This window comes from Archocentrus centrarchus, chromosome 1, assembly GCF_007364275.1.
Source record: "Archocentrus centrarchus isolate MPI-CPG fArcCen1 chromosome 1, fArcCen1, whole genome shotgun sequence".
Classification (NCBI taxonomy): Eukaryota; Metazoa; Chordata; class Actinopteri; order Cichliformes; family Cichlidae; genus Archocentrus; species Archocentrus centrarchus.
Window position 1 is genome coordinate 21,203,923 of NC_044346.1, and position 24,172 is coordinate 21,228,094.

The window sequence follows — 24,172 nt, forward strand, 5'->3', positions numbered from 1 at the left end:
ACAAACGTTCAGATTGTTAGGTGGGAAGCTTTGGGTAATAGTGGATATAGATTCAATAAAAAAATTATTAAAGGCATCTGCAACTTTGTTTGTGTTATTTGTAATTTGTCCATTTATCTTAATTTCTAGAAGTTGTTTCCTTTTTATGTCCTGTCCTAAAAGTTTTTTCAGTTGTTTCCATATTGTTTTAGAATCCCCTTTTGCATTTTCTATTATAGTCAAGAAAAAAATCTGCTTTAGCCTTGCGTATGGCTTTAACAGTTTTATTCCTCAGTGTTGTGAACAGATTTTTAGCACTAACTGACTTAGTTTTAATTGCATTTTTTAATGCAAGATCCCTCTCTTTCACTAGTTTGAGTATGTCAGAGCTCATCCAGGGAAGTATGTTTTTCTTGTGTTTGTGTTTAACTTTACAGGTAAAATCTTTTATTGTTCTCTCAATTGCAGGTATAAAAGATTCACAGTCCATTTCACAGTTTGTTCCCGGTAAAATGTGATCCCAGTCAATCTGCTGGACAGCACTTTTAAATCCTTCCTGTTGGTTTTTTGGAATTCCAACATACTCACGCTCTCTGACAGGATGACCAAACCTCTTTTTTGAGAGCTTTCTGGCCACAAGGATTAAATTGTGGTCAGAAAGACCAGCTAGCATATTATAAGACTTAATGATTCTCTCAGGTCGGTTGGTAAATACTAAATCAATCTGGGTGCTGCTTGATGTGGTAATTCTTGTGGGCCCATTGATCATTTGGACTAGATCAAATTTGTCAGTTATTTTTTTAAGATTTTTTTCTACATGATGTATCTTCCCAGTTTATTTTGGTATCCCCCCAGATAATGGTCTCTTTGTTTAAGTTAGATTCTTTCAGTAGATTTTCAAACTTTTCATAAAAAGTGACATCTGAAGAGGGGGGGCGATATATCACAACGATTGTGAAAGACATTTGTGGTGCTAGTATGATGTTTAAACCCAAGCATTCCAAATCATGATCATTCATCCACATAATTTCCTGATATTTAATATTATTTTTTATGTATATCATGACACCACCACCCTTTGCTCCTTCTCTGTCTCTTCTGAACATATTATAGCCAGGGATGTTAAGTGCTGCAGAGGGAGCATTTTTATAGAGCCAGGTCTCAGATAGACAAAGATAGTCCAGATTTGAGTTAAGCAGCAGGTGATTAACTTGTTCTATTTTTGACATGATGCTTCTTATATTTAAATGGCCACCTAGCAGACCTTTGGCCTTTGTTTTAGTGTCCCAAACTATTTTTGAGTGATTAACAGTTTGAAAAAACCCCCACTTCCGGTGTTTAGCTATCCCTGGATTGAGCCGCTTCCTGTTTATGGTCGTTGCCATGGTGACGGAACGACCATTCAGAAAAGTTTGTTGTGTGTCTGGATCATGCCTCCCGCTTCCATACGAGGCCACGGTTGTATCACGCAGTTGTCCCACGGACTCTCAACTGAAGCTTCTTCCCGACGCACCGACAGACACCCTCGGAACCAGAGTTTCCCCGACAGACCGTCCCGGTGCCGCGCCATCCACACCATCGCCCAATGGTAAGATGTTACCAACCAACTGAGCTGGATCAACATGAACAGGCTTTGAAAACGTTGTAAGCAAACAATAGACCCGGAGTGCCGTGACAGCCCCTCTCCCACCTGCAGCCATCTTGTCTTGCAGTCTTGGTCTTGGCGTCCCTGCTCCCGGGACACACGCGACACCTCTTCCTCCTCGCCTTGGACTCGTGGCCACACCACGCCTGCCGTCGCGCTTTTGTCGTCACCGTCGTCGTTGCCTCCCTCACCTTCTTCCCCTCTCTGGCGGCGGCTGTGCCGGCCACCAGCTCTTTGCCCAGCCGTTCCAGGAACAGCCTGCGTTTGTTGCGCTTGCCCGGCATCCAGGCGGGATTCAGCTCCCTCCACAGCACGAAGGCGTTGTACGCGGACACGTCCACCATGTTGTGAAAGAGGGCCAGGGGCCAACGAGTCATCCTTCTCCTGCAACTGTACGTGCCCAACACCTTGTCCAGGTTGTCCACGCCTCCCTTGGTGCGATAGTAGTGGAGCATCGCCAGGGGCTTCCCGTCCGCTCGCCCGCTCAGCCCCGGGGTGTGCACGTGCTGCTCGTGCGTGGTGAGGATCAGCACGTTCTTGTTGTGCTTGGCCAGGTAGGAGACCACGACGGCGTCAGGAGGCTCCGCGGTCCACGCAAACGCGAATCACGACGATGGCACCGGTCTGCCCTTGACTTCGAGCAGTCGCCTGGGGATCTCGGCCCTGTTCGCGCGCCCGGTCCCGAGCGAGGTGAGGCCCCTTTGGACGAACAGCCTCCTGACCAGCTCGTATGACGTGAAGAAGTTGTCGAAGGTGACGTTGTGGCCCGGTCCCAGTCCCTCGGTCAGCTCGAGCACCACTCTGGATGCCAGGTTTTTCTCAGGAGGACCTCGCTTGTTGCGTTTCCCGGTGTATGCCAGCATCTTCTATGCTCACGGTCCTTCACGATTCGCCTGACACCGCTTTGTTTGTTTTAGTGTGTCGTTTGTTACGCAGTGACAGAAGCAGAACTTGGCTTGGGGTTATCGCGTTGCAAAGTCCGTGCTCGGTGGTGCGCGGTTTTGTTGTTTTTTGGGAGGTTTTGTTTTTTTTTTGTTTTTTTTTTTATCTCAATTGCTATCGAGTGTGGTTGTTTGGCGACGGTGATGGTGGTGATGATGATGATGATGGTGATGGTGATGATGATGGCAGCTCCTTCTGCGGGGCTCAGTGCCGCGATAACAGCATCCACGGAGCAGGAATCGCCATCCACAGCCAATCCTTTCCTAATCTTGTTTGTTCGTTTATCGATAAACGAAGCCAGCCAACCCCACGAGTGCGATTTTTTTTTTTATCGCAATCGCGATCGAGCAGTTGTTTGGCGATGGTGAAGTTGATGACGATGGCGATCGTGATCGTGATCCCCGGGTTTGCGTCATCGAGTCCTCGACCTGCGATCGCAGCGGTCTTTGCGTAGCCTTGCTTTCGGTCCGGTCTGGTCTGGTCTCGTGTGCGTGTGTCTGTGTGTGTGTGTGTGTGAGTGAGTGAGCGTCTGTGTGTGTGTCTGTGTGTGTGTGTGTGTCTGTGTGTGTGTCTGTCTGTCTGTGTGTGTGCGTGAGTGAGTGCAGGCGTGTGCATGAGTGTCCCCGTCACACACGATGCAATGACTATCACTGGCCACTGGGGGGCAGGGACAATCGCACACATGCAATGAATGTCGCCAGCCACAGGGGGTCCCGTTGAGCTGGGAGGCCTGGGGTCACCATTTTGACTAGTCATAATTACGTTTGAGATATCTTAAATTGTAATTACAGATGTGTGAGCCGTCAAATGACAAATCCGGTGACGTCATTTGAGATATCGTGAAAGGAATTTTGACTCGTCAAAATGTAATTGAAGATATCTTGAATTATTATTCTTACTAGTCAGAATTTAATTGCGGATATCTTAAATTACCATTCTGGATAGTCAAAATGTAGTTTTGTCTAGTCAAAATCCAGTTTTAGATATCTGAAATGTAATTACGGATAGTCAGACAAAGGGATTTTATGTTAAAACGGCCTGCCATATATGTTAGTGCACCGTAGATACCTGTTAATGTTTGTACAGTAATGTTTCTGTTAGTTTACCTGTTGGAAACAAGCTCTCATGGATAATGTTTGCTAAGCACCGCCATTTCAGTTATGTTAGCTAACGAGTGAAGGACAATAGGAGCAGCTACATTGGCTCCTATTTTTTCCCTCATATTAATATCAGCGTTCATTCTGAATAGCAAACCTCTGTATGAACTGAATTGTCTGTAAACTTTTCAGCTGTTTTGACGGAAAAATCTTTTTGATTTAATTTGAAGCTTTATTTGAACTTTTGGAAAGAGGCCATTTTTGTTTATTTGCACATTATATTTTCATTTAAAAATAAAAATTGCCTTTACTTTAATATGCATTTTTTATTTGATATTTATTGTGATGGTCACATTAATGTTAAAAATACATTTGTTTAGTTTCAATCTCGTATTTTTATGGGTCATTATTTTAATTGTGAGATGAGAACAAGGTGATGTTAACAGGTGGGCAGGCTTGAACAGGTGAGTTAAGATTGAAATAATCGTTGACTAATCGACTAATCTATAGCAGAAATGACAGATTATTCCACTACCAAAATAATCTTTAGTTCCAGCCCTACTGTCCATGCAATCTGATCACAGCATGAAAACAACAAAACACTGTCACCACAGGAACAGTGAGTTAACCAATCCGATTAAACCACTACAGCTTACAAATGCACAGTTATGTCTGAACATTTGGGTAAAAGATTTAGGGGAAGACACGCAGGCAAACTGGCAACGGGCCGTGACGCAAACCCGCGCCACAACGCGGCATATGTATGTGGCCGCCGGCTTCACCACTAAGCCGCCGAGGCGCACCAACATTTTCACTTTCAAACTTTACTTGAACTTTTTCACTTCCAGCCCCAATCGGTCGTGGCAGATGACCTAACCCCTAACCCCTCCTTGAGCCTGGTTCTGCTAGAGGTTTCTTCCTCTTAAAAGGGAGTTTTTCCTTCCCACTGTTGCCATGTGCTTGCTCATAGGGGGTCGTTTTGACTGTTGGGTTTTAACTTTTTCACTTTCAAACTTTATTTGAACTTTTTCACTTCCAGCCCCAACTGGTCATGGCAGATGACCGCCCCTCCTTGAGCCTGGTTCTGCCAGAGTTGTCTTCCTGTCAAAAGGGAGTTTTTCCTTCCCACTGTCGCCACATGCTTGCTCATAGGGGGTCGTTTTGACTGTTGGGTTTTCACTTTTTCACTTTCCAATTCTATTTGAACTTTTTCACTTCCAGCCCCAACCGGTCATGGCAGATGACCACCTGTGCTTGAGCCTGGTTCTGCTGGAGGTTTCTTCCTGTTACAAGGGAGATTTTCCTTCCCACTGTTGCCATGTGCTTGCTCATAGGGTGTTGTTTTGACTGTTGGGTTTTCACTTCTTCACTTTCAAATTTTAGTTGAACTTTTTCACTTCCAGCGCAAACCGGTCATGGCAGATGACTGCCCCTCCTTGAGCCTGGTTCTGCCGGTGGTTTCTTCCTGTCAAAAGGGAGTTTTTCCTTCCCACTGTCACCACATGCTTGCTCATAGGGGGTTATTTTGACTGTTGGGTTTTTAACTTTCAAACTTTATTTGAACTTTTTCACTTCCAGCCCCAACGGGTCATGGCAGATGACCACCCCTCCTTGAGCCTGGTTCTGCCGGAGGGTTCTTCCTGATACAAGGGAGATTTTCCTTCCCACTGTCGCCACGTGCTTGGTCATAGGGGGTGGTTTTGACTGTTGGGTTTTCACTTTTTCACTTTAAAATTCTATTTGAACTTTTCCACTTCCAGTCCCAATCCACTCTTGCGCGTCACTTCGTTGAATAAATATAACCTGTTTTTGATGCATTCTGACAATCCGTTGGTGAAAAAAGTATTGTAAATACTGTTTACGCATGATGGCGCACACAGTCTTACTTGCTGCTCAGTTTCAGGCACGGAGGACGCACTGAATACACAGTAAGTTTATGGATTCATGTGAAAACACAACCCATAGCGCCTTATACCCACGTGTCAGGAATTTTATTGGCTATACAGCTGTGGTTTTTGGATTTTGGGTCAGAGTTACCTATCAGAACGATTGGAGAACATTTGGGGCATGTCCAGAGAAGTCACATGACACTGTCTGCTTATTATTGGCTCTGGAAAACCCATTTCATAACATGATTGGCCAAATGAGGTGTCAATACAATTCTGAGGGTCTAGTCTGTCATACAAAAGCATCGTAAGGGCAGACTGCAGCTTTACTGTGACGCTATTATTGATGAGAATTGCGGCTATTTTCAGAGAGGTGGCTCTTTTGGCTCGGCTCCCAAAGAAGAGCTGACTCTTTCAGCTCCCAAGTGGCTCCTTAGATTTTAATTTTAAAAAAAGTGTAAAATGAATTACTAATGTAAAAACATGCATTAAGCCTATATCAAACATTTCTTTATATACTCAACATATAATAGAGTGCTCCAAATACAAATTATAAAACAAAAGATTGGAAATCAGAAAAAACAAGGGCATTTGAGCAGTTGATCCTGTTTCTCCTGCCTGATGACCTGCCCTGTTTTGCTCTTCTAATTGCACTGAGGGATGAACAATTCGTATATGCCTGTGCAGGTTGTTTGTGGAGTCTGCTCAATATTAAATTTTAAATTTGCAGTCTACACTGTCTTTCTATCACATTAATCCTTTAACGTCAGGCAATCACTGCTGAATCGCGGGTTTCCTGACCTTACTAGCCGTGAACAGCTGATTAAGACGTAGCATCTCAAGGCAGAGTCATCTGGTCAAAGGAACTCGATCAACTGGCTTTTTACTGTAACTCCGCCACCATTCGTGCTATCGAAAAAATTCAAACGGTTCCTGAAAGCTTAGAAATTGCACTTCACAGTCATGTAGTGGTATTATGGTATTTGTTGCTGGAAGTTCGCAAACTCCGGCACTTTTGAAGTACGCCGTGTCTCCTTCGACATGTTTGGAGGTATAAGGTTAAAATGTGTCCAGTCTTTACTACGTTTTCCGTCACTCATTTTCCTCACCGTTCCCACGTGTACCCTCTATGTAACGCGCAACTTCCTTTAGCTCTTTCCTGTCTCGCAGTGAATTTTGCAGGAGGCCCTCCCTCTCTGGTGTTTGTTTACTCACTGCGCAGGATTTTATGTAGACCCCAGGACCTCCTGTAAATCTCTTCTTCTTTATAAGCCATTTAATTCAGCTTCTTATCAACACACGTGACTGTATGACTCCAATAGTAAAGCATTCATGAGTCTGGGGCTTTTACTGTGAAAGATAAGGACATGAGCACATGGCAGAACAGATCAGGTTTTCATATTGCTTTTTTTTTTTATCTTTGATGTTTTTTTCATGCTTTTTGGTGAACTCCGGAATGGCACAATGGGAATAAGTACAAATCCCTTTGTTCTGAGGTAATGTACCAGTCAAAAGTTTGAAATTCAGTGGTTTTTGATTATTTAAAAATTGTCTGCATCATAGATCATCATCCAAACTATAAAGAAATACATATGGGATTATTTAGTCAACAAAAAAGTGTTAAACAAACCAGAATACATTTTATATATTTTATATATATATATATATATATATATATATATATATATATATATATATATATATATATATATATATATATATATATATTCTTCAAAGCAGGCACCTCTTGCTTAGATGACAGCTTTGCTCATTATGGCATTTTCTCAGTCAGCTTTATGAGGTAGTCACCTAGAATGGCTTTCAGTTAAAAGCTGCACCTTGTCAAGAGTTAATTTCTTGAATTTTTTGCCCTCTTAATGTGTTTGAGACCATCAGTTGTGTTGTGAAGAGGTAGTGTTGGTATAAAGTGAATAACCCTATATGAGTAATGTTCCAATCCATATTATGCAAGAGCTACTCAAAAAAAGAAAAACAACAGTCCATCATTACTTTAAGAAATAAGGTCAGTCAACTCGAAAAATTTTAAGAACTTTGAAAGTCTCCTCAAGTGCAGTAGCAAAGACCATCAAACATTATGATGAAACTGGCTCTCATCAGGACTGCCCCAAGAAAGGAAGACCAAGAGTTAACATTCATCCATGAATATGAATGAGTGAGAATACAAAATTAAGAGGCCATCAACAATAAGCAGATATAGCAAATGGTAGATTAGTGAGCTGGAAAGACCAGACAATAAAGGTGGGTTTTGAGGTTAGACTTAAATGCCTGAATTATGCTTCTGTGTCAGATCTTTGCAACATGGTATACACAATCCTTGCCGGTTGCATAGGGTTCAGAGGGGATTTCTAGTCACATATGTAAGAAACACATAAGAAACATAATTCAGGTCTTAGAGGGCACTCTTTTTATTTCAAGCTGTAATGGATTCCACACACATGGAGTTGTGACTTCAAAGGTTGTGTCACTTTTTTGTTTGAGGTGTGACTTTGGAACATATAAGAGATCTTTGCCAGTGGATCTGAGAGACCTGGGAGATGAGTGTAAATGAATGAGAAAGATGACAAAAACTTCCCATTAAAACAATCAGTAAAATCTTAAACTGAATTCTAAAATGGGCATGATGTCAGTGCAGTGAGAACAGGATATGCTCATATTTTTTAGTACCAGTCAGCAGTCTTGCTGCTGAATTCTGCATCATCTGTAACCACATTAAATCAAACATGCATCTGTATAGTAATCCATATATGAAGTAATACAGGCGTGGGTGACTTTTTCCAGATCATGTAATAATTTGAGTTTGGCAATCATTCTTAACTGGTAGTAGCTATTTTTGACAATGGAACAAATGTGTGTGTCAAAACAAAGTTTTCTTTCTAAAACTCCTTTAAACTTCTATTTTAATTATGGGGTGAGATGGCCTAAATTGCCAGCAAAAGTGCTTCTAGATTTGAAGGTAGATAATTTGAAAGATAACAGTTTGTCACTGTTAAACTGGAGGGAGTCACTAGTTACTAAGAGACTCCTTTTTAGTAACTCCTTTATTATTTTCAAGCAACTGGTCCCAGGACCCCTGAGGGACCCCTCAAGAAACATGGTCAGAGGTGACTAAAAACTAACAGACATGTAAAAATAGAGAGTATGGTGGCCTGCCTGAGGGAGCAACTGGAGTCATCCAGCCACTACTGGGATCAAAATTTAGGGTGCCTATATTTTAGAGGTGCTACAGAGTCCAGAATAGCTGAGCAGGAGGAATGGAAAATGGAAAATAATTCATCTGGGTTCAAAAGCAGTGCATCAGCAGATGTAATGAAAGTTGCAATGACATTTTTCTCAAAAACTTTCCAAAAACAGCTTGAGAGAGTTAATTTGATCAAAATTATTGTTGAATGAAGAATTCTATGAATGAGTGAGCTTGTTTGGTAGGATGGCCCCATTCATTCAGTCTCTGAGGACCGGTGGTTAACGGGCTTCAGTTGTTTGTTGCTTATAGGGATGGCACGTGAAGGAATTTGAATAATAAGAGTGTGTGCTGCTGCTTAAGCCTTTTGGTTTCTGTGTGTTCATTTCATCAAACAGGAATGACACAAACAGGAATAAGGAGTCCAATTATTAAATTTAATAAAGCCATTTCAAACAGTTTACAGATTAATCTGGTTCAGAATTGTCGGAGCTGCCTGATGCAGTCAGTGCAGCTTCACACAAGTCTGACACCGCTCTCTATCTTAAGTTCAACTTTTATACACAGACTTGACACAGTTACACAGTTATTGAAGTATGCAAGATGTAGCATGCTTATCAGTTCCTTCTTCTGTGCCCTTCACTGTCGGCCTCATCTGGGTCCTGTAGACACAAAACATCAGACCAAAACACACATTCTTTTTGGAGACCCCTGGAAGTATCAAAAATATTATGACGGGGAAGAAGTCCTTCCGGTACCGGACGGTCACCAGTGCTCGCTAGCAGTATGTCCAGGAGCTGAAGTAGAGAAAAAAATAACTGCTGAAATTCTCAGCACAGCAAGCACAACACACAAACACGACAGAGAGCGGCGGAGGCGTGGAAAAACATGCCAGCAATGATCGCTCGGTGTTAAAGGGAATCCGTCGCAGCGACGGAGAACTTTATTGAATCTGAGGAGGGGTTTTTTCTAACTCTTGATCCGCCACTCCATTCCAGTAGGTGGCGGTAATGCAGCTCTAAGCTGGTTTGGTGAACCGCAGACCCACAAGAAGACGACGGAGAACGGCAATTCAGCTAATGTGGGTCGGATCGGATCGGATTGCATTTTTTATTTCTTTCCGATATCCGATCCAGTAATTTAGGTCAGGATTGGACCGATACTGAATATCGGATCCCTAGTTGTTTATAGACATTACACTTGTCTTTATGTTTTTAACAAGGCTAAACCTGTTTGGGGCTTGTGGAAGATGGTGTGAGTTTATAGTATAAGCTTAAATAAATATGTCTGTTACCTGACCTCAGACTGTGGTTGTTGTCCATGGTGCTGAGCAAAAGGTGGAATGATGAGCAACTATGAGATGGTCTGCTTCCTCAGTATGATGCATGTCACAGCTTTGAGCCATCATCAGTTTAGTTATGCGTAGGAAACACCTTCCCCTCTAATTCCAACTAAATGAACATTGCTAATAGCTGTTTCCCACACATACTGTAGCTTTTAAGCCCCTTTGACCTTTACACAAGAAGAATTTGATTGCTGGTCATTAATACTGAAACTTTTTCTGCCTCAAAGTTTTTTTTTCCTGTTTTGAAGGAATTGATACTATTATCTCAGAATTGATGTGAAACGAAAAGACTGTAAGGATCAGAAACTAGTTCTCACAGAGACCTGAGCAACTGGAGGGCAAATATGAAATGATATTTTTGAAGCTGCTAATTTTAGAATTATATTGTCCTGATTTCAGTTTGATTCATTTTACCCACCACCTATTAGTCTTAAAATGGAAGACACTTCTTGTGGGCTGGTAATACTCTTAACCTTAGCTCTTCCAAGTATAATAAAATTTTATTGCTAAAACTTCTCTGAGAATATAATTCAACCATTGTTTTGGCCTTCAAACATCGTATCAGTCCCAATAACTGGAAACCATATTTTCCCACCATGCTTAGTGTACGGTACATTTAGAACTTGGACCCAGGCATTATCACTGTCGTGGTTCCTGGGTCTTGGACCCACTGTTTTGAGTTTTCTGGACTTGAGAGGATTTATGTTCTAGTTCTTTTTCTTTCCTTTGAATATAGTAATTTCTAGTTCTGAGTTTATCTTGGTTCCTTGTTTGGTGTTTATTCCTTTCCATGTCCAATCTGTCCTAGTCTCTTCTCTGTGTTTAATCTTTGGCGCCCTGCATTTGTTTACCTTCTGTCTTCAGGAGCAAGTTCAACTGTCCTAGTCCAGGTCTCTGTTTGCCACTTCCTGTTTTACTTTTATAGTGTCTCGTATCATGTGCTCTGTATTCAGTTTTTCTTCCTTGGCCTTGTTAGTTAAATTCTGTGCAGTTGTGCTCCCTGGTGTGTCCTATTTCCCTGATTGCCAGTGTGTGTATATATTGTCTGCATTTTCCATAGAGCTCTGTTGTGTTGTTGTTCCTCCTGCTGTGTGTGTGTGTGTGTGTGTGTGTGTGTGTGTGTGTGTGTGTGTGTGTGTGTGTGTGTGTGTGTGTGTGTGTGTGTGTGTGTGTGTGTGTGTGTGTGTGTGTGTGTGTGTGTGTGTGTGAGAGAGAGTGTGAGAGAGATTTGGTCAGGGTTTTTCTCTCTCTCTCTCTCTACTTTTGTTCTACTGTTGTGAAGCACTTTGTGATTTATGTCTTGAGAGGTGCTATACAAATAAAATTTTACTTACTTACATGATCTTATTTAAAGACCTATGTAGAGTTAATTCTTTGGCTCATTTTTATTATTTTTCTGGTAAACTTAGATTACCTAAACATTTCTTTAGATATCTACAAATAATTTTGTGAGTAACATTTCCTCAGTTTCCAAGTCTAACTGCTGCCTCTTATTTGGACACATTTCTTGAGTCAGTACACAATTTAGAAAGGAATGATTTCCCATATTTATACTTGGATTCATAACCAACACCTGAATGATGAGAATCATTCAGCTGATGAATCCATTCCCATCTTACTAAGGTTAGGCATTCAGTAAGCCATGTATGTATCTTCTGGTTCTTTAAAATCCCTTACTAAAATAACTTGGAAACAGGTTGTACCTAATGCTGATAGGTTTGTCTGGGATCATTCCTCCAACAATACAGCTTTCATCTATAGAGTTTACATTTGTAACTTTTGTGACTTTGCTGGCCAAATGTGTAACATTGCTAAAATGTAAATCTCTCAAACTTCCCCTCACATTTCTTTTTCTAAATCTATTTTGTTAATGCGACGCTTAACTTTGATCACAGCCGATTTCTGCTGTTGTGTATATATGTTTGAAAATGTAATAAAAGAACAAGTAGATCAAAAAAAGTTTTATCATGATATATGCAGAACATACTGTCTTACTCTGTAACAAGTTAATGCAAAAGAGTGCAGTTAAAAATTTAAACACAACCATGTGATTAGTACCTAGGTGCAACTAGTAACAAATGAGATGGATGAAAGTTTAAAGGTGCATGTGGAATGGCAACATTCAAGAACTTGTAAAAACATGTTCATTTCTTTTTTATTTTACTTTTGCAATGGTTCAGATAAACATGACTGCAACAATACGGCAGTAAATTAACATCAAACATAAATCGTAATGTGTTAATGTCAGCATGTAAGTGGGAAAGGAGGGTTATGGGGGAGTTAAATGGGAGTTGAAGCAGCTGCATCTGAAGTTACTGGAGAGTTGGGGCCAGTCAAACGGGGAATAAAAAGCAGATGTGAAACTGGGAAGTGGTTAACATTGTGACATACTGTATTTCATCAGAACTTTCATTGGGTAAAAAGCAGATTCATGATCCGATCCTGGTTTTGCTTTTGAAATTATAATCATATCTAAAAGAGGTCACTTGTCTATTTCCTGAGAAGCTTTTATTCAAAGCAGCAGTGACAGCTGATGAGGGTTTTTCTTAAAAAGGGTTCAGTAAAAACAATTAAATTTTAAAAGAACATTATGGTGTTCAGCTGCTGTAGAGGGATAACAGTATGCACCTTTGTCCAAAAGGTGGCGATATCTTTCCACTCGGTGCTGTGCTCTACATGACACAATCCAAGAAATTCTCCTTAAAATATTAGTTTTAAATTATTAGTCTTAAAAAAATAGTTTTTCCTGTGATAGACTGGCAACCTGTCCAGGGTGTACCTGTCCACCTCTTACCCCATGAGAGCTGGGGTAGGTCCCCCCCCCCCCCCCCCCATCTCGATGACACTGAAATAGATAGATGCATATTGTTTTCCAAATTGTATTTCCAGGATATTGACATTTCAAGAGCAGCAAATATGCCCTCCTGAAAACTTATATTTATCACAGCAGATGGAATGAACAGTCACACAGTGTTTATATCTTTGCAAAAGGTCAAAACAGAAACTAAAAAGACTATAAAAAAGAGTATTTAATAAAATGTGGTTAGAATTTTTTTTTGGATGTGTAGCATGTTATATTAAAAGCCCCCCCATGCTTGCTGCTTCTCCAAGCCCCCCCAATGTTTTAAGTGAACATGTACGTAAGGATATATGTGAACATACTGCTTACTATTTAAAATATGTCTAATCTCTACCATAAAAGAACACACTTTGTTCTTCTGTTTTCATTGTCTCTGTCCTCTGTCCATCTGAGTCACATCTGGCAAGGTGTCTTCTTCAAAGTATCTACCTAAAGAGAAGAAAAAAGTAATCAAAAATGTTTAGGATTAATTGGACTTTGGATACAATTACCTAAGATGAACTTTTATTGAATATATTCTATTTTATTACAAACATTTTTTTAAGCATCTGATTCTTCCATTAGAATAAACTAAAATGCAGGACTCACTTCCAGTTTTCAAACTGAAAACTAAAAGTGACACTCCTTTAGCAAGTTAATCATTAATGGTTAACTGTCTTCCTGGAATGCTAAACGTCTTCCTGGAATGGTCAATATTTAGGGGAAGTAGGTGCTTTTATTTCCTTTTGTATTTCCTTTTCCTGATCCATGACTGAGCACATGAACGCAATAGCCAGAATGCCTCTTGTTTTATTCACTGTGTTATCTATGTGCATTCATTAAAGTACAGTGAAAATACACTTACTGAGTCTTCTTCCTTTCAAGCATTTTTTTGACCCATGGAGCTTTGGGGTCCAGACAAACTTTCTGCCCATCCTTCTTGAGAGTAGCACTGCCGGATCAAAGATAGATATGAAACATCAGATACAGACATGTGGTTTGAGTGTTTTATGAGGGCAAATTGACAGAATAACTCTTGTGACTTGCATAATCTCAGTGTCTTTGCAGTGGGAGCTTGCAGGGTTCATCTCCACTGCTCCGATGTAACGTCCAATGGGCCTTTTCTCCTTATTGATGCATCGGCATCTAAGTCCAATACCTGAGGCTTTTAAATACAGCAGAGAGAGAGGCACAGACACAAACAAGGTTAAGCATGTAGCCACTTGCAAAATGCAGGTCAAAATCCTGCATGTGACAAAAATGAGTCTGCTGCTGGCATTAGGTGTCAAATCTACATTTCCAAGAGAAAACTGTTTTTGTATTTTCAGCTGTAGTTCAGTTACACTTACCTTCATGGACGGTCAGGAAAACCAGGAGGGCCACAATAATGGTAGGCATCTCTGCTGCAAATCTAAACTCGGCAGTCTCAGAAAAACAACATATTTGAAGGATGTGGTTAGCCAGTAAGCTCTGCCTTCTCCACTGCAGCTGTAATGCAAGTCTGCTCTGCAGCCCTTTTTTCTCTCTTTACTCTCTCCTTCCAAAGACCCCCCCCCCAATAGTTATCACTGAATAAACAGTGTCTCTCTTTAATTAGGGATTCCTGGGTTTCTGTAAAGATAGCAGTAAACCCCAAATTATAAACAACTGGTATTTTGTTCACTGTTAGTGAACTTTCTTTAAAAAAAAAAAACTGAGCCTTTGGTGGATAAATATCAGGAATCTGTCCTAAATTAACCTTATGTTGAGAGGAAAAAACATTGAAACCCTTAAAGCTTTTTTTTGCAGCAGAGTGCCAGTAAATGACACTAGCAAGTTATCTGGAACCAGGATGTCTCTACCAAATCAAAGATCTTATAAGACCTTATTTTAAACTTTTGGATTCTTTTCTTTATAAATTCAAAAGTCCATGCATGTGCAGAAGAAAATATTTTAATGTGTAAATACACATAGATGAGAGCAATTTTTCAGTGTAAATGTACAGTACCAGTATGTCCAAACTTTGACTGGTACTGTAACTAAAACTAGCACAAATCTGTTAATGTTCAGGGACACATAAATCAGAAGGCTGCAGATACAAATTAATACTTGTCAAACAGTAGGAGGTTATGACAAACCAGTGGGGCTCCCCTGGCATGATACTTAATGTCAGACAGATGGTATTACACGTGTCAAATATGTATTGCTGGACCACTTACCCTGAGACAGATACCCCAGATCAAAGTTTTCAAAGTTTCTGTTTCTTTTTTAAACTTCCTGAAATTTTCCAGATTCTCCAGGGAATGACTACATTTAAGCTGTAAAGGAGGCAAACTATATTGTAAGCATACAGTGTTCTTTTTAACAAGATTCCAACCCCTATCCAGTTAAACAGAACCATTTGCTATTTTACACTCAAACTGAAGCATGCATTTGTAAAAACAGCACACTAATGTTTCAAGCATTCCTGTCAGCTTACATGAAGAGAACAATGCAGAGAGGGTAAATGACAAGGGAATGATTCACTCCAGATTTTCCCAGCTCGAGCTTTTTAATCCTCAGAATCTTTTGCTCTTAGTATCAGTGCAGTATCTACTGCACACTGTGGAAAACCTGTACACTGCACTATTTGCACGATCTATAGTTGGGGTCAGAGGTTTGCATACACTCATCTTGATTTTTCAATTTTTCTGAGTATTGGTCAATCACAATGAGTGCTGTCAAACAAATCCTTTTTGTGCTATTAAAGAGAAACCACCAGCTGGAGTCAATCAGGATCACTAATGAGAAGTTAATAGTCCAGGGCCTATTAACATGGCCATGTATTTACTTTGTGTTTCTTGTATTTCTGGTGTACAACTAACTCTCCTGAATGTCCACATTTCACAGAAAGGGGCCCCAAAGCTTTTCAAACATTTTTTTGTTTGTCTTTCAGACCCCCCCCCCCCCCCCCCAAAAAAAAAAATTGCTACTATTATTTAAAATATAAAAAACAGAGGTTATTTAATGTTGATTCATTTTCACCACAGTTATGATCTTCTGGGTACAAACAAAGTCAACAAAATTTAGCATCTAGTGGAAGTTCTTTTGAAATACACTTCCCGTATGTCACTCGGACTTCTTCACAAAATATTTAGTCTTTCTACACTCCCCTCCAAAAGTACTGGACCAGTGAGGTCAATCCCTTCATTTTTGCTGTAGACTAAAAACATTTGGGTTTGACATAAAAAAAAATCAATATGAGACAAAAGAACAACATCTCAACTTTTATTTCCTAAGAATCTCAAGACTTCTGGAGGGGAGTGCACATGGCCTAAATGGTGAAATATGCTCTGTCAGCATCTGTGCATTTAATACATATGTCTAGTATATTTCTAATATAACAATTTAACTTTGCAGGGGTTATACAGTACTGTACAAACCAAAATGAAAATATAGTATTGAAGGTAAAAACAGAGACCTTACAATTCTAAAAATCTTAAACATTTGGTATGACCACCTTTATTCTGGTGGCCTTCCTGACCATCACTGCAGGTAACAGTGCCTGAGCTCTCATGAAGTAGACTTCAGGAAATGTTCTCCAGGCTTCTTGAAGGACATTCAAATCTCTTCTTTGGATGTTGGCTGTGTTTTGTTCCATTCTCTGTCAAGATGATCCCACACTGCTTCAGTAATGTCGAGGTCTAGGCTCTGGGGAGGCCAGTCCATGACTGATAATGTTCTATTGTGTGTTTTCTTGCTTTTAGAGCATTGCCAGTGTTTTTGGGATCATTGTCATGCTAATCAGATGTTTTCCAGATTGTATTGCATGGTGGTTCATAATCTGATGGTACTTTTGTTGCATTCATAATTTCAAACCACGTCAAAGCCTCCACCGAGTTTTACATAGAACTGTGGACATTCACTTATGTACCTAATTATGATTTGAACCAAAAATTTCAAATTTGGATTCACCACTCCATAAAATCTGTTGCCACTGATTTTCAGTCCAGCTCTTCTGTAATTTGGCACATCACAGCCTTTCCTTAAGAATGGCTTCTTGACAGCCACCCATCCATTGAAACCATATCTGATTCTCTTCTTCTTTTGCTCTCCACGTGTCCAGTTTCCTCAGTTTTTTTTAAAAAGACACACTGCATCACCCTTTGCAGCCAATAGCTCTTTGAGAATCACCTTGTGGGTACAAAAATATTATTTTGTGCCTGTCAACCTGTTATGTCATTGGCCTTTTTCATAGATTCAACTAAAGAAATGGGAACAAATTATGTGTTTTAAATTTATGACAGGTTGCTTGTAAAATGCCTGAAAGATACAATTTCAGGTCGGTTCTTTGTTAAATTGTCTGTTACAGTATGTGTAGACAACACTGATTCATCTCTAGAGTTGGGTGCCTTTTTTATGCTTGAATGATAGGTCAGTGTTAAGTGGCTTAACACACAAAAAAACATTCCTTTGAAAATGCTCACATATGAAGACCTGACTGAAAATGTGTGAAAAGGCAGCCAGTGTCCAAAGGAAAACTTTGAAACACTCTCAGAAACCCTGGAGAACTAATGCTCAAGAACACTTCAAAAGAATTGGAAGAAACAATATATAAAAGGGGTGGCTCAAGGCTTTTGCACAACCAACTCGACAAAGGGCAAGGGGACACCCAAATAATACACACACAAGCCGGATAATGAGGAGAGAATGGAGACAGCTGGGGAGAACAGGTGTAGTGGAAATGTATATTTTTCTTTACATGCTTCACCTCCAATGTGCAAATTTGTATTAAATGAAAATCACACAGTTGATGGGAATATCAGTGCACTACATGAAGTCAGAGGTTTACACACGGTTTTACTATTCATTCTGAGGGAACATGACCATACATGCCATACTTGAGAACAATCCATCCCGCAGTTGTTGTCAGATCTCATTAAGCAAACCCAAAAGTGTACCTGCTACCAGTATGGGAACAGGTACTGTAATTCTAGCAGACAATAAGACATTTCACAAGACAGCCAAAACTTGACTGCTAGCCTAAAAATTAGTAGAGACCATTCTCTCCTCTTGTACCTACACTAAGTGACACGACAGTTCCATGCAGTATTTGTTTAGATATTTCAGAATTGACCTTGGTGGGTTGACAGTGTCAGTCATCTTTTCACAGTAATTCTTGGTTAGAAGGTGTTAAAAATAAAAAAAACATTTCTCATTATCCACCTACACATTGTCTGAGTTTGATTTATTGAGTTTAAGGGGCTTTTTTGTCTATATTTAAGTTTAAATTGGGTCAAAATTAGGTTTTGGAAGTTTTTTATGAATCACGCTGTCAGAGAAAAATTTCTTATACTTCCTCTTAATTGCATAAGAGTTCAGTTACTTTTCCTGTGTGTGTGTGCGTGTGCCGGTGTGTGTCCAGTTCCTGTATTTTGCATGTGTGTGTGTGTTTGTGTGTGTGTGTGTGTGTGTGTGTGTGTGTGTGTGTTTGTGTGTGTGTATGCATCCTTAAAATTGGTTTTGCTCTACAAAATGAAGTCTTGAAGTTGTCTTTGTTAAGTACAGGAAAAAGGAAATAGTATAAATGCACAGAGTTGAAATTTTCTTTTAACTTCATGAAGTAAATTTCTAACATTTGCTGGTGTCACATGCTGCCAATCATCCTTTCTTCACATGTCTCACTACATATGTCACTTTTAATTTCAGCATTGTAGTGGTTAAGTTAGAAACTTTCCTGTGAGGTTTATCACATGCTCTATATTTGACCATAACTACTTTCTGTTTCTATGTAGTTGAGGCAGATGTGATCACAAAAGGATATATATGTTTCTGGATGAGATTTGGTCATAGCTTCCAGTCTTTCTGAGAATCAAAATTCTTTCTTTCTTTTCACAAAAAAAAAAAAACCTAACTAAAACTAGAATAAAATGTCTGTGATTTTAGAGGACAGACTTTTGCCCTCTGTTAAAAACACAAAAAAGGAAAAGCGTTCAGTCAGCATATATCACTTAAGTGAAGCAATGATAAACAAATGAATGTGTCAAAAGCACAAATCTTTCTCTGTTGTTCACTTACTTACTTCTGCTTTGTGAGAGTGGCTGAGTTGACGTCATGTTGCCAGACATGCTTGAACTTGATAGGATTGCATTAGACTTAAGTCTCATGAAAATTCTTGGCAAATCACTCACAGTAGTTCAGGAATTTTCAAACATAAAAGTAATGTGCCGTTTGATGATCATCATAATTGCCTTGCAAAATAACACAAATGTAATCCAGGATGCATGAATGCCAGAAGTTTAGTGTTAACCATATCCGTGTTGGAAAAGGACTTTCCGTATTTTTTTAATATATATATATATATATGCATTTTTTTCTATAATGCATATTTAGCAGGTGTAATTGATTGGCATGTAGACAGCATTCCCATTTTTAAATCCAGGAGTGACACTGCCTTTACTGAGGAAGCAAAGAAATAAAAATTGTTTTAGAGTAAAAATATTGTAGCTTCCATAAGACTTGTTCATTTATTGTATATGTTTTACTCATGAATTTGGCTTATCTTGCATTTTCCCAATTTCCATTAAGTTCTATGAAAACAATGCAAAAGGAGCAACTTTCATACTAATCAAATTATGAGTCATAAGGACTTACTATTAGATTATTAGATGTTTTTTTCTATTTCTTTTCTATATGCAGCAGTGCCTTCAGGGCAGTCTGTGGGTGCTTTCTTAATAAGCAGATATCTGAGTATGTGAGAGACATGCCAACATCAAGTGCATGAAGTGACTCTTGGTTAGATAGATTCTGCTTTCTGAAGGTGAAATCTTAGATGACAAAACCTAAAGCTAACATTCATCATCAGTCATTCAAAAATTGCATCCAAGCGTAGATTTTATTGCATGCCATCTGTGAATCAGTTACGACTTGGTCAATCTTTAGTGCAAGGGTTGGTGCAATAGAGAAATGCGAATGTAGCTGTATAATTGAAAAAATTTGCCCCAAGCATTCCTGTGGCATCAGTTGATTATTACAGAGTTTTAGTCACAGTGTTTTCCACGACAGTGTTATATGTGACAAATCTTGCTGTCTTGATAAAGCAGACATTAGTATAAGAGTCCTTAGTGTAAATTCCCACAAAAGGGCTGAAAATCCATTCTTGCGCAATCAGCAAGCAGTGACTCACTTCAAGGCAGCTTTAAAAGCAGAGCCTCTTCAGTGCTAGGTTCAAACAGCAGGCAAGCTGAACCCAGAGAAGGGAGAGGACGAAGGGAACTGAAGAGAGACAAACAGAGTAGAAGAAACAACAAATAGCTGTTGCAGTATAGTGCTTCAGGCTTTGCTAGCTCTCAGAAGAACATTCTTATCTTTCATTGATAATTAGTGCAGAATTTCTAAAAGTCAAAATGAGAAGCAGCAGAATCATTGTCAGCTCCATCGTGGTGCTCTTGGCTTTCCTGGCCATCAGTGAAGGTAAGCTTTTGTTTGCCATTTAATGGTTTAATGTAACATTAATGAGCAATTCCATTTCTCCTGTCCTCTGTCATTGCATTAAGTGTTTTCAGCATGCATTTTGTGACCACATGCAACTGGTCTCTCCTTACAGGAATGGGGGTAGAGCTGCACTGCCGCTGCATCATGACAGAAAGTAAACCTATCGGCCGCCACATTGAGAAAGTGGAGCTGATTCCTCCCAACTCCCACTGTGAGGAGACTGAGATCATGTAAGAGCCAAAGCCTTCTTCCCATCTCAATAGTGATAATGTTGGTAGATTTTGTCACTGCGACTTGTTGGCTTTAGCATGAGTTCTGTACCTAAACATCTCTTTTCACTGTTTTATGTTGCAGTGCCACACTGAAAAGGACAGGTGAAAAAGTTTGCCTGAACCCTGAGGCTCCTTGGGTGAAGAAAGTGATCAACAAGATCATGTCCAGGTAAGATTTTACCTAAAAGTACACCAACACAATAGTTTATCTTTTAATAGTAAATAGACCCTAAAAACAGTCCGGTGATTCTAGTAGTGCAATGATGGCTATGTATCAAACAATGTTGGAATCCACTTTTGACACCCAAATAATTGTTCCTTATTGTTTCTTGTCTTAGCAATGGAAAGATCTGAAGATACACAAGAGATGTCCTTCATGAATGAGCTTTTGTTGACCAACCAAAACTGCCAAAAAGTGTTCCTTTGATCAAACGATCATCTATTCTATCACCACATAGCATTCCCTTGAAAAACTGTTGAAAATAACTGAATTTTTGTTTGTATCAAACACCTTATTTGTTACTTTAGTATCCTGCTCTATTTGTATGTCATGCAGACAGGAAGGCTACTCCTATTTTCTTGCCTTTTTTTTTGTGATATTTATGTATTTATGTTTATAAGTGTCTAAATTCAGTTTTGTATTTATAGAATAAAATGTCAACTTGAAATTGTTTTGTTTGCCCTTTCTTATATATTATAGGTTGAATGACCTTTTAAAAATGTAGTCAGAAAAATGACAATATTGAGACTGTCAACTTCTATCAGTTGTTACATGTTAGAAGTTGAGCAGTCAGTTCTGGTACTTATTCTGCATAGAAATATTCCCTTTGAATGGTATATCAACATACATGACATTAAGACACTGTTATTACTGAATCCCAGCTAGACACGTTTTTTTGTTGTTGGCCACAAGCCAAAATTGCCTCAAAGGGTAATCACCTTTTCAGAGATATGCGTCGCAATCTGCTTCTCAGTTTTCTTCTCAGCCCCTGCTGACTTTTTACCAGGCCACATTCTTGCTAAAATCTCCCCCTTTCTATTAAGCACATGTCCTTGGCCAGTTTCCTTCCTGCTCTTATCATCTGACTGTCCCACCAGTTCCCATTTTTCATCAGCCCTCCAGTTTCTTGAGCTCTTCTAGCCTGCATTTCACTCCCTAATCAGTCTTGCATTTTACAGTTAGGTTCATAGATTTTTGGACAGTGGCTTCTTTTATTTTTATTTTGCCCCGGTGCACCACCACAGCGGATCAATAAAACAATCAAAATGTGACTGAAGTCCAATCTCCAATCTCACTGTACATCCTGTATAATGACAATAAAGGCATTCTATTTTATTCTATTCTATGTGCAGACTTTTGGCTTTAATTTAAGAGTTTGCCAATTATATTGCAATAACTTTAGGAATTACAGCCGTTTTAAAACACAGTCCATGGCAATTGTCTGCCAATTGTTTAAACGGATAAAAGATCTGGAGTTGATTCCAAGTTTTGAACTTGCATTTGGTACATTATGTTCCCAAAAGTATTCACTCATCCACCCAAATCATTGGATTCAAGTGTTCTAATCACTACCATGGTCACAGGAGTATGCAATCAAACACCTAGGCAGGCACACACACACACACACACACACACACACACACACCACACACACACACACACACACACACACACAAGGGAGACAAGGGGCAAAGACTGAGCCCAACAACCCCCCCACCTCCATCCAACCTTGCCTCCTGCAACCCCACCCCACAGACCCGGCGCCCAGAGTAAGTGCCAGGCTAAGCCCAGCAGGAGTAAAGGCAGGCTCAGGGGACTCACTCAAGGATCCTAGGAGAGGCAGAAACCATGGTGTGAAGACAATTGAAACTGTTATAGCTGCAAGAATGGAATGTCATTCATGTTCATATGCATATACTATTTGCCAAGAGTCTTGTCTTCCTTCACATGCATATGAACATGAATGTCATTCATGTTCATATGCATGTGAAGGAAGACAAGACTCTTGGCAAATAGTATATCTTTTCACTGGATTTCTAAATGAGGTCCAGGCAGATGTGGATGAAAGCAAAGGCTGACAACTAAGCTGAAAAAACAAAATAAACCTATGAAAAGAAAGGAAAAACATTAAGACTGCCCAAATCAACAATCTAGCACAGTTTTCCCAGGAATGAACTGAGCAACATCAAAAGGCCTGAAACCCAACAGATGACAACTAAAACTAAACTAAAACAGCAGAGATAATCTGAAGGTGTTATTTGACACCATTAGTAATATTGTTGCTCCTTCTCCTCCTGCAGTTTAAATTTTTTTGAATGAAGATTGTAATAATTTTCTTTCTTTCCTGGTAGAGAAAAAAAATCAGTAATGTAAGGAATAATAATCCCACATCAGGATCTTCATTGTCTGTTCCTGCTCCAGCTCAGCCTGTTATTATAGAGAGGTTGTCACCTGTTTCTTTACCTGAGCTGTAAAAATTAGTGGACTCAGTGAAAGCATCTTCCTGTTCTCTTGACATTTTACCTGCATCTCTGTTCAAAATGTCTTTTGGTGTATTAATCTTTGTGTGCTCACTATAATTAACACTTCGCTGGTCTTTGATCAAGTCCCTGCTTATTTTAAGAAAGCTGTCATTCACCCACTTTAAAAAAAAAATCCAAGGTCAGCCCTTTTATTTTCAGTAGCTACAGACAATTTCAAAATTACCATTTTTTGCTAAGGTCTCAAAAGGTTTTAGCTAAGCAGTTCACAGCCATTCTGGAAAAATACAATATTCTTGATAAATTTCAATCTGGTTTTCATAGAGCTCATTCTACGGAAACAGGTCTTTTTGTTTCCAGTGACATTTTGATGCAAAGTCATGCATGTTTTGCTGATGCTGGAACTTACTTCTGTTTTTGATATTGTTGAGAAACTGGGTGGGTGTATCTGGGTCTGCTTTGGAGTGGTTCGTGTCATATCTATTGGAACAATGCTTTTCTGTGGCTGCTTCTGGGTACAGGCCCTCTTCCACTGTTGCCTGTGGAGTGCTACAAGGTTCTGTTTTGGGGCCCTTACTGTTTTAGTTATATTTGTTGCTTCTACAGCATATCCTGAGCACCTGTGAGGACATTTCTCATCACTGCTATGCTGGTGATGTTCAGTTGTATATCTCTTTTAAGCCCGCAGATGTTTCTAAGCTACAGATGCTTCTATCAAAAGTTGAAGAGAATGTTCTCCACCATAATGAAGAAAAAACTGAAATCCTTGTTTGTGCTCCTGACAAATTTGTGCCTAGGATAAAGGAAGCTCTTGGTCCCCTTGCCACATTTGTGATATTTTTTTTTATTAGGAACCTTGGGGTAACCTTTGACTCTGCTTACACTCTGAATGTTTATGTCAAATCTCTGGTTCACTCTTGTTTTTTTCCATTTAAGAAATATTGCTAAGGTAAGCCCAATTGTGTCACACTCTAAACTGGAGATTGTTATTCAGGCATTTATCTCATCAAATTTGGATGACTGTAACACATTGTT

General features: G+C 39.6%; 2 protein-coding genes across 3 annotated transcripts; one reads left to right on the top strand and one right to left on the bottom strand.

The window, feature by feature from the left end:
* Window positions 1-12,940: 12,940 nt before the first annotated feature.
* Window positions 12,941-15,488, bottom strand: LOC115777342 (C-X-C motif chemokine 2-like). Of its 2 annotated transcripts, XM_030725332.1 has the most exons (6): window positions 15,391-15,488; window positions 15,131-15,229; window positions 14,282-14,357; window positions 13,980-14,097; window positions 13,798-13,884; window positions 12,941-13,382 (listed from the first exon to the last, which is right to left on the bottom strand). In XM_030725332.1, the coding sequence occupies exons 3-6, from the start codon at window positions 14,328-14,330 to the stop codon at window positions 13,379-13,381; spliced, it is 258 nt and encodes an 85-aa protein (XP_030581192.1). In that variant the 5' UTR covers window positions 14,331-14,357; window positions 15,131-15,229; window positions 15,391-15,488; the 3' UTR covers window positions 12,941-13,378. The 2 variants fall into 2 exon arrangements, with proteins under 2 accessions (XP_030581192.1, XP_030581121.1); XM_030725261.1 differs by lacking the exons at window positions 15,131-15,229; window positions 15,391-15,488 and having other exon boundaries at window positions 14,282-14,417.
* A 4,643-nt stretch (window positions 15,489-20,131) lies between these two features.
* Window positions 20,132-21,324, top strand: LOC115777265 (permeability factor 2-like). The gene is made up of 4 exons (XM_030725142.1): window positions 20,132-20,363; window positions 20,497-20,614; window positions 20,739-20,825; window positions 20,995-21,324. Exons 1-4 carry the CDS (start codon window positions 20,297-20,299, stop codon window positions 21,008-21,010), a joined length of 288 nt encoding a protein of 95 aa, XP_030581002.1. The 5' UTR covers window positions 20,132-20,296; the 3' UTR covers window positions 21,011-21,324.
* Window positions 21,325-24,172: the final 2,848 nt, after the last annotated feature.

What these genes read in the sequence shown, in the direction of transcription:
- LOC115777342 (XM_030725332.1), bottom strand. Translation starts at nt 14,330, where the DNA reads ATGCCTACCATTATTGTGGCCCTCCTGGTTTTCCTGACCGTCCATGAA. An exon ending in TTTCCTGACCGTCCATGAAG is followed by an intron (nt 14,098 to 14,281) that starts GTAAGTGTAACT and finishes TGTATTTAAAAG; the next exon opens with CCTCAGGTATTGGACTTAGA. An exon ending in TGCAAAGACACTGAGATTAT is followed by an intron (nt 13,885 to 13,979) that starts GCAAGTCACAAG and finishes TTGATCCGGCAG; the next exon opens with TGCTACTCTCAAGAAGGATG.
- LOC115777265 (XM_030725142.1), top strand. Translation starts at nt 20,297, where the DNA reads ATGAGAAGCAGCAGAATCATTGTCAGCTCCATCGTGGTGCTCTTGGCT. An exon ending in TTTCCTGGCCATCAGTGAAG is followed by an intron (nt 20,364 to 20,496) that starts GTAAGCTTTTGT and finishes CTCTCCTTACAG; the next exon opens with GAATGGGGGTAGAGCTGCAC. An exon ending in TGTGAGGAGACTGAGATCAT is followed by an intron (nt 20,615 to 20,738) that starts GTAAGAGCCAAA and finishes TTTATGTTGCAG; the next exon opens with TGCCACACTGAAAAGGACAG.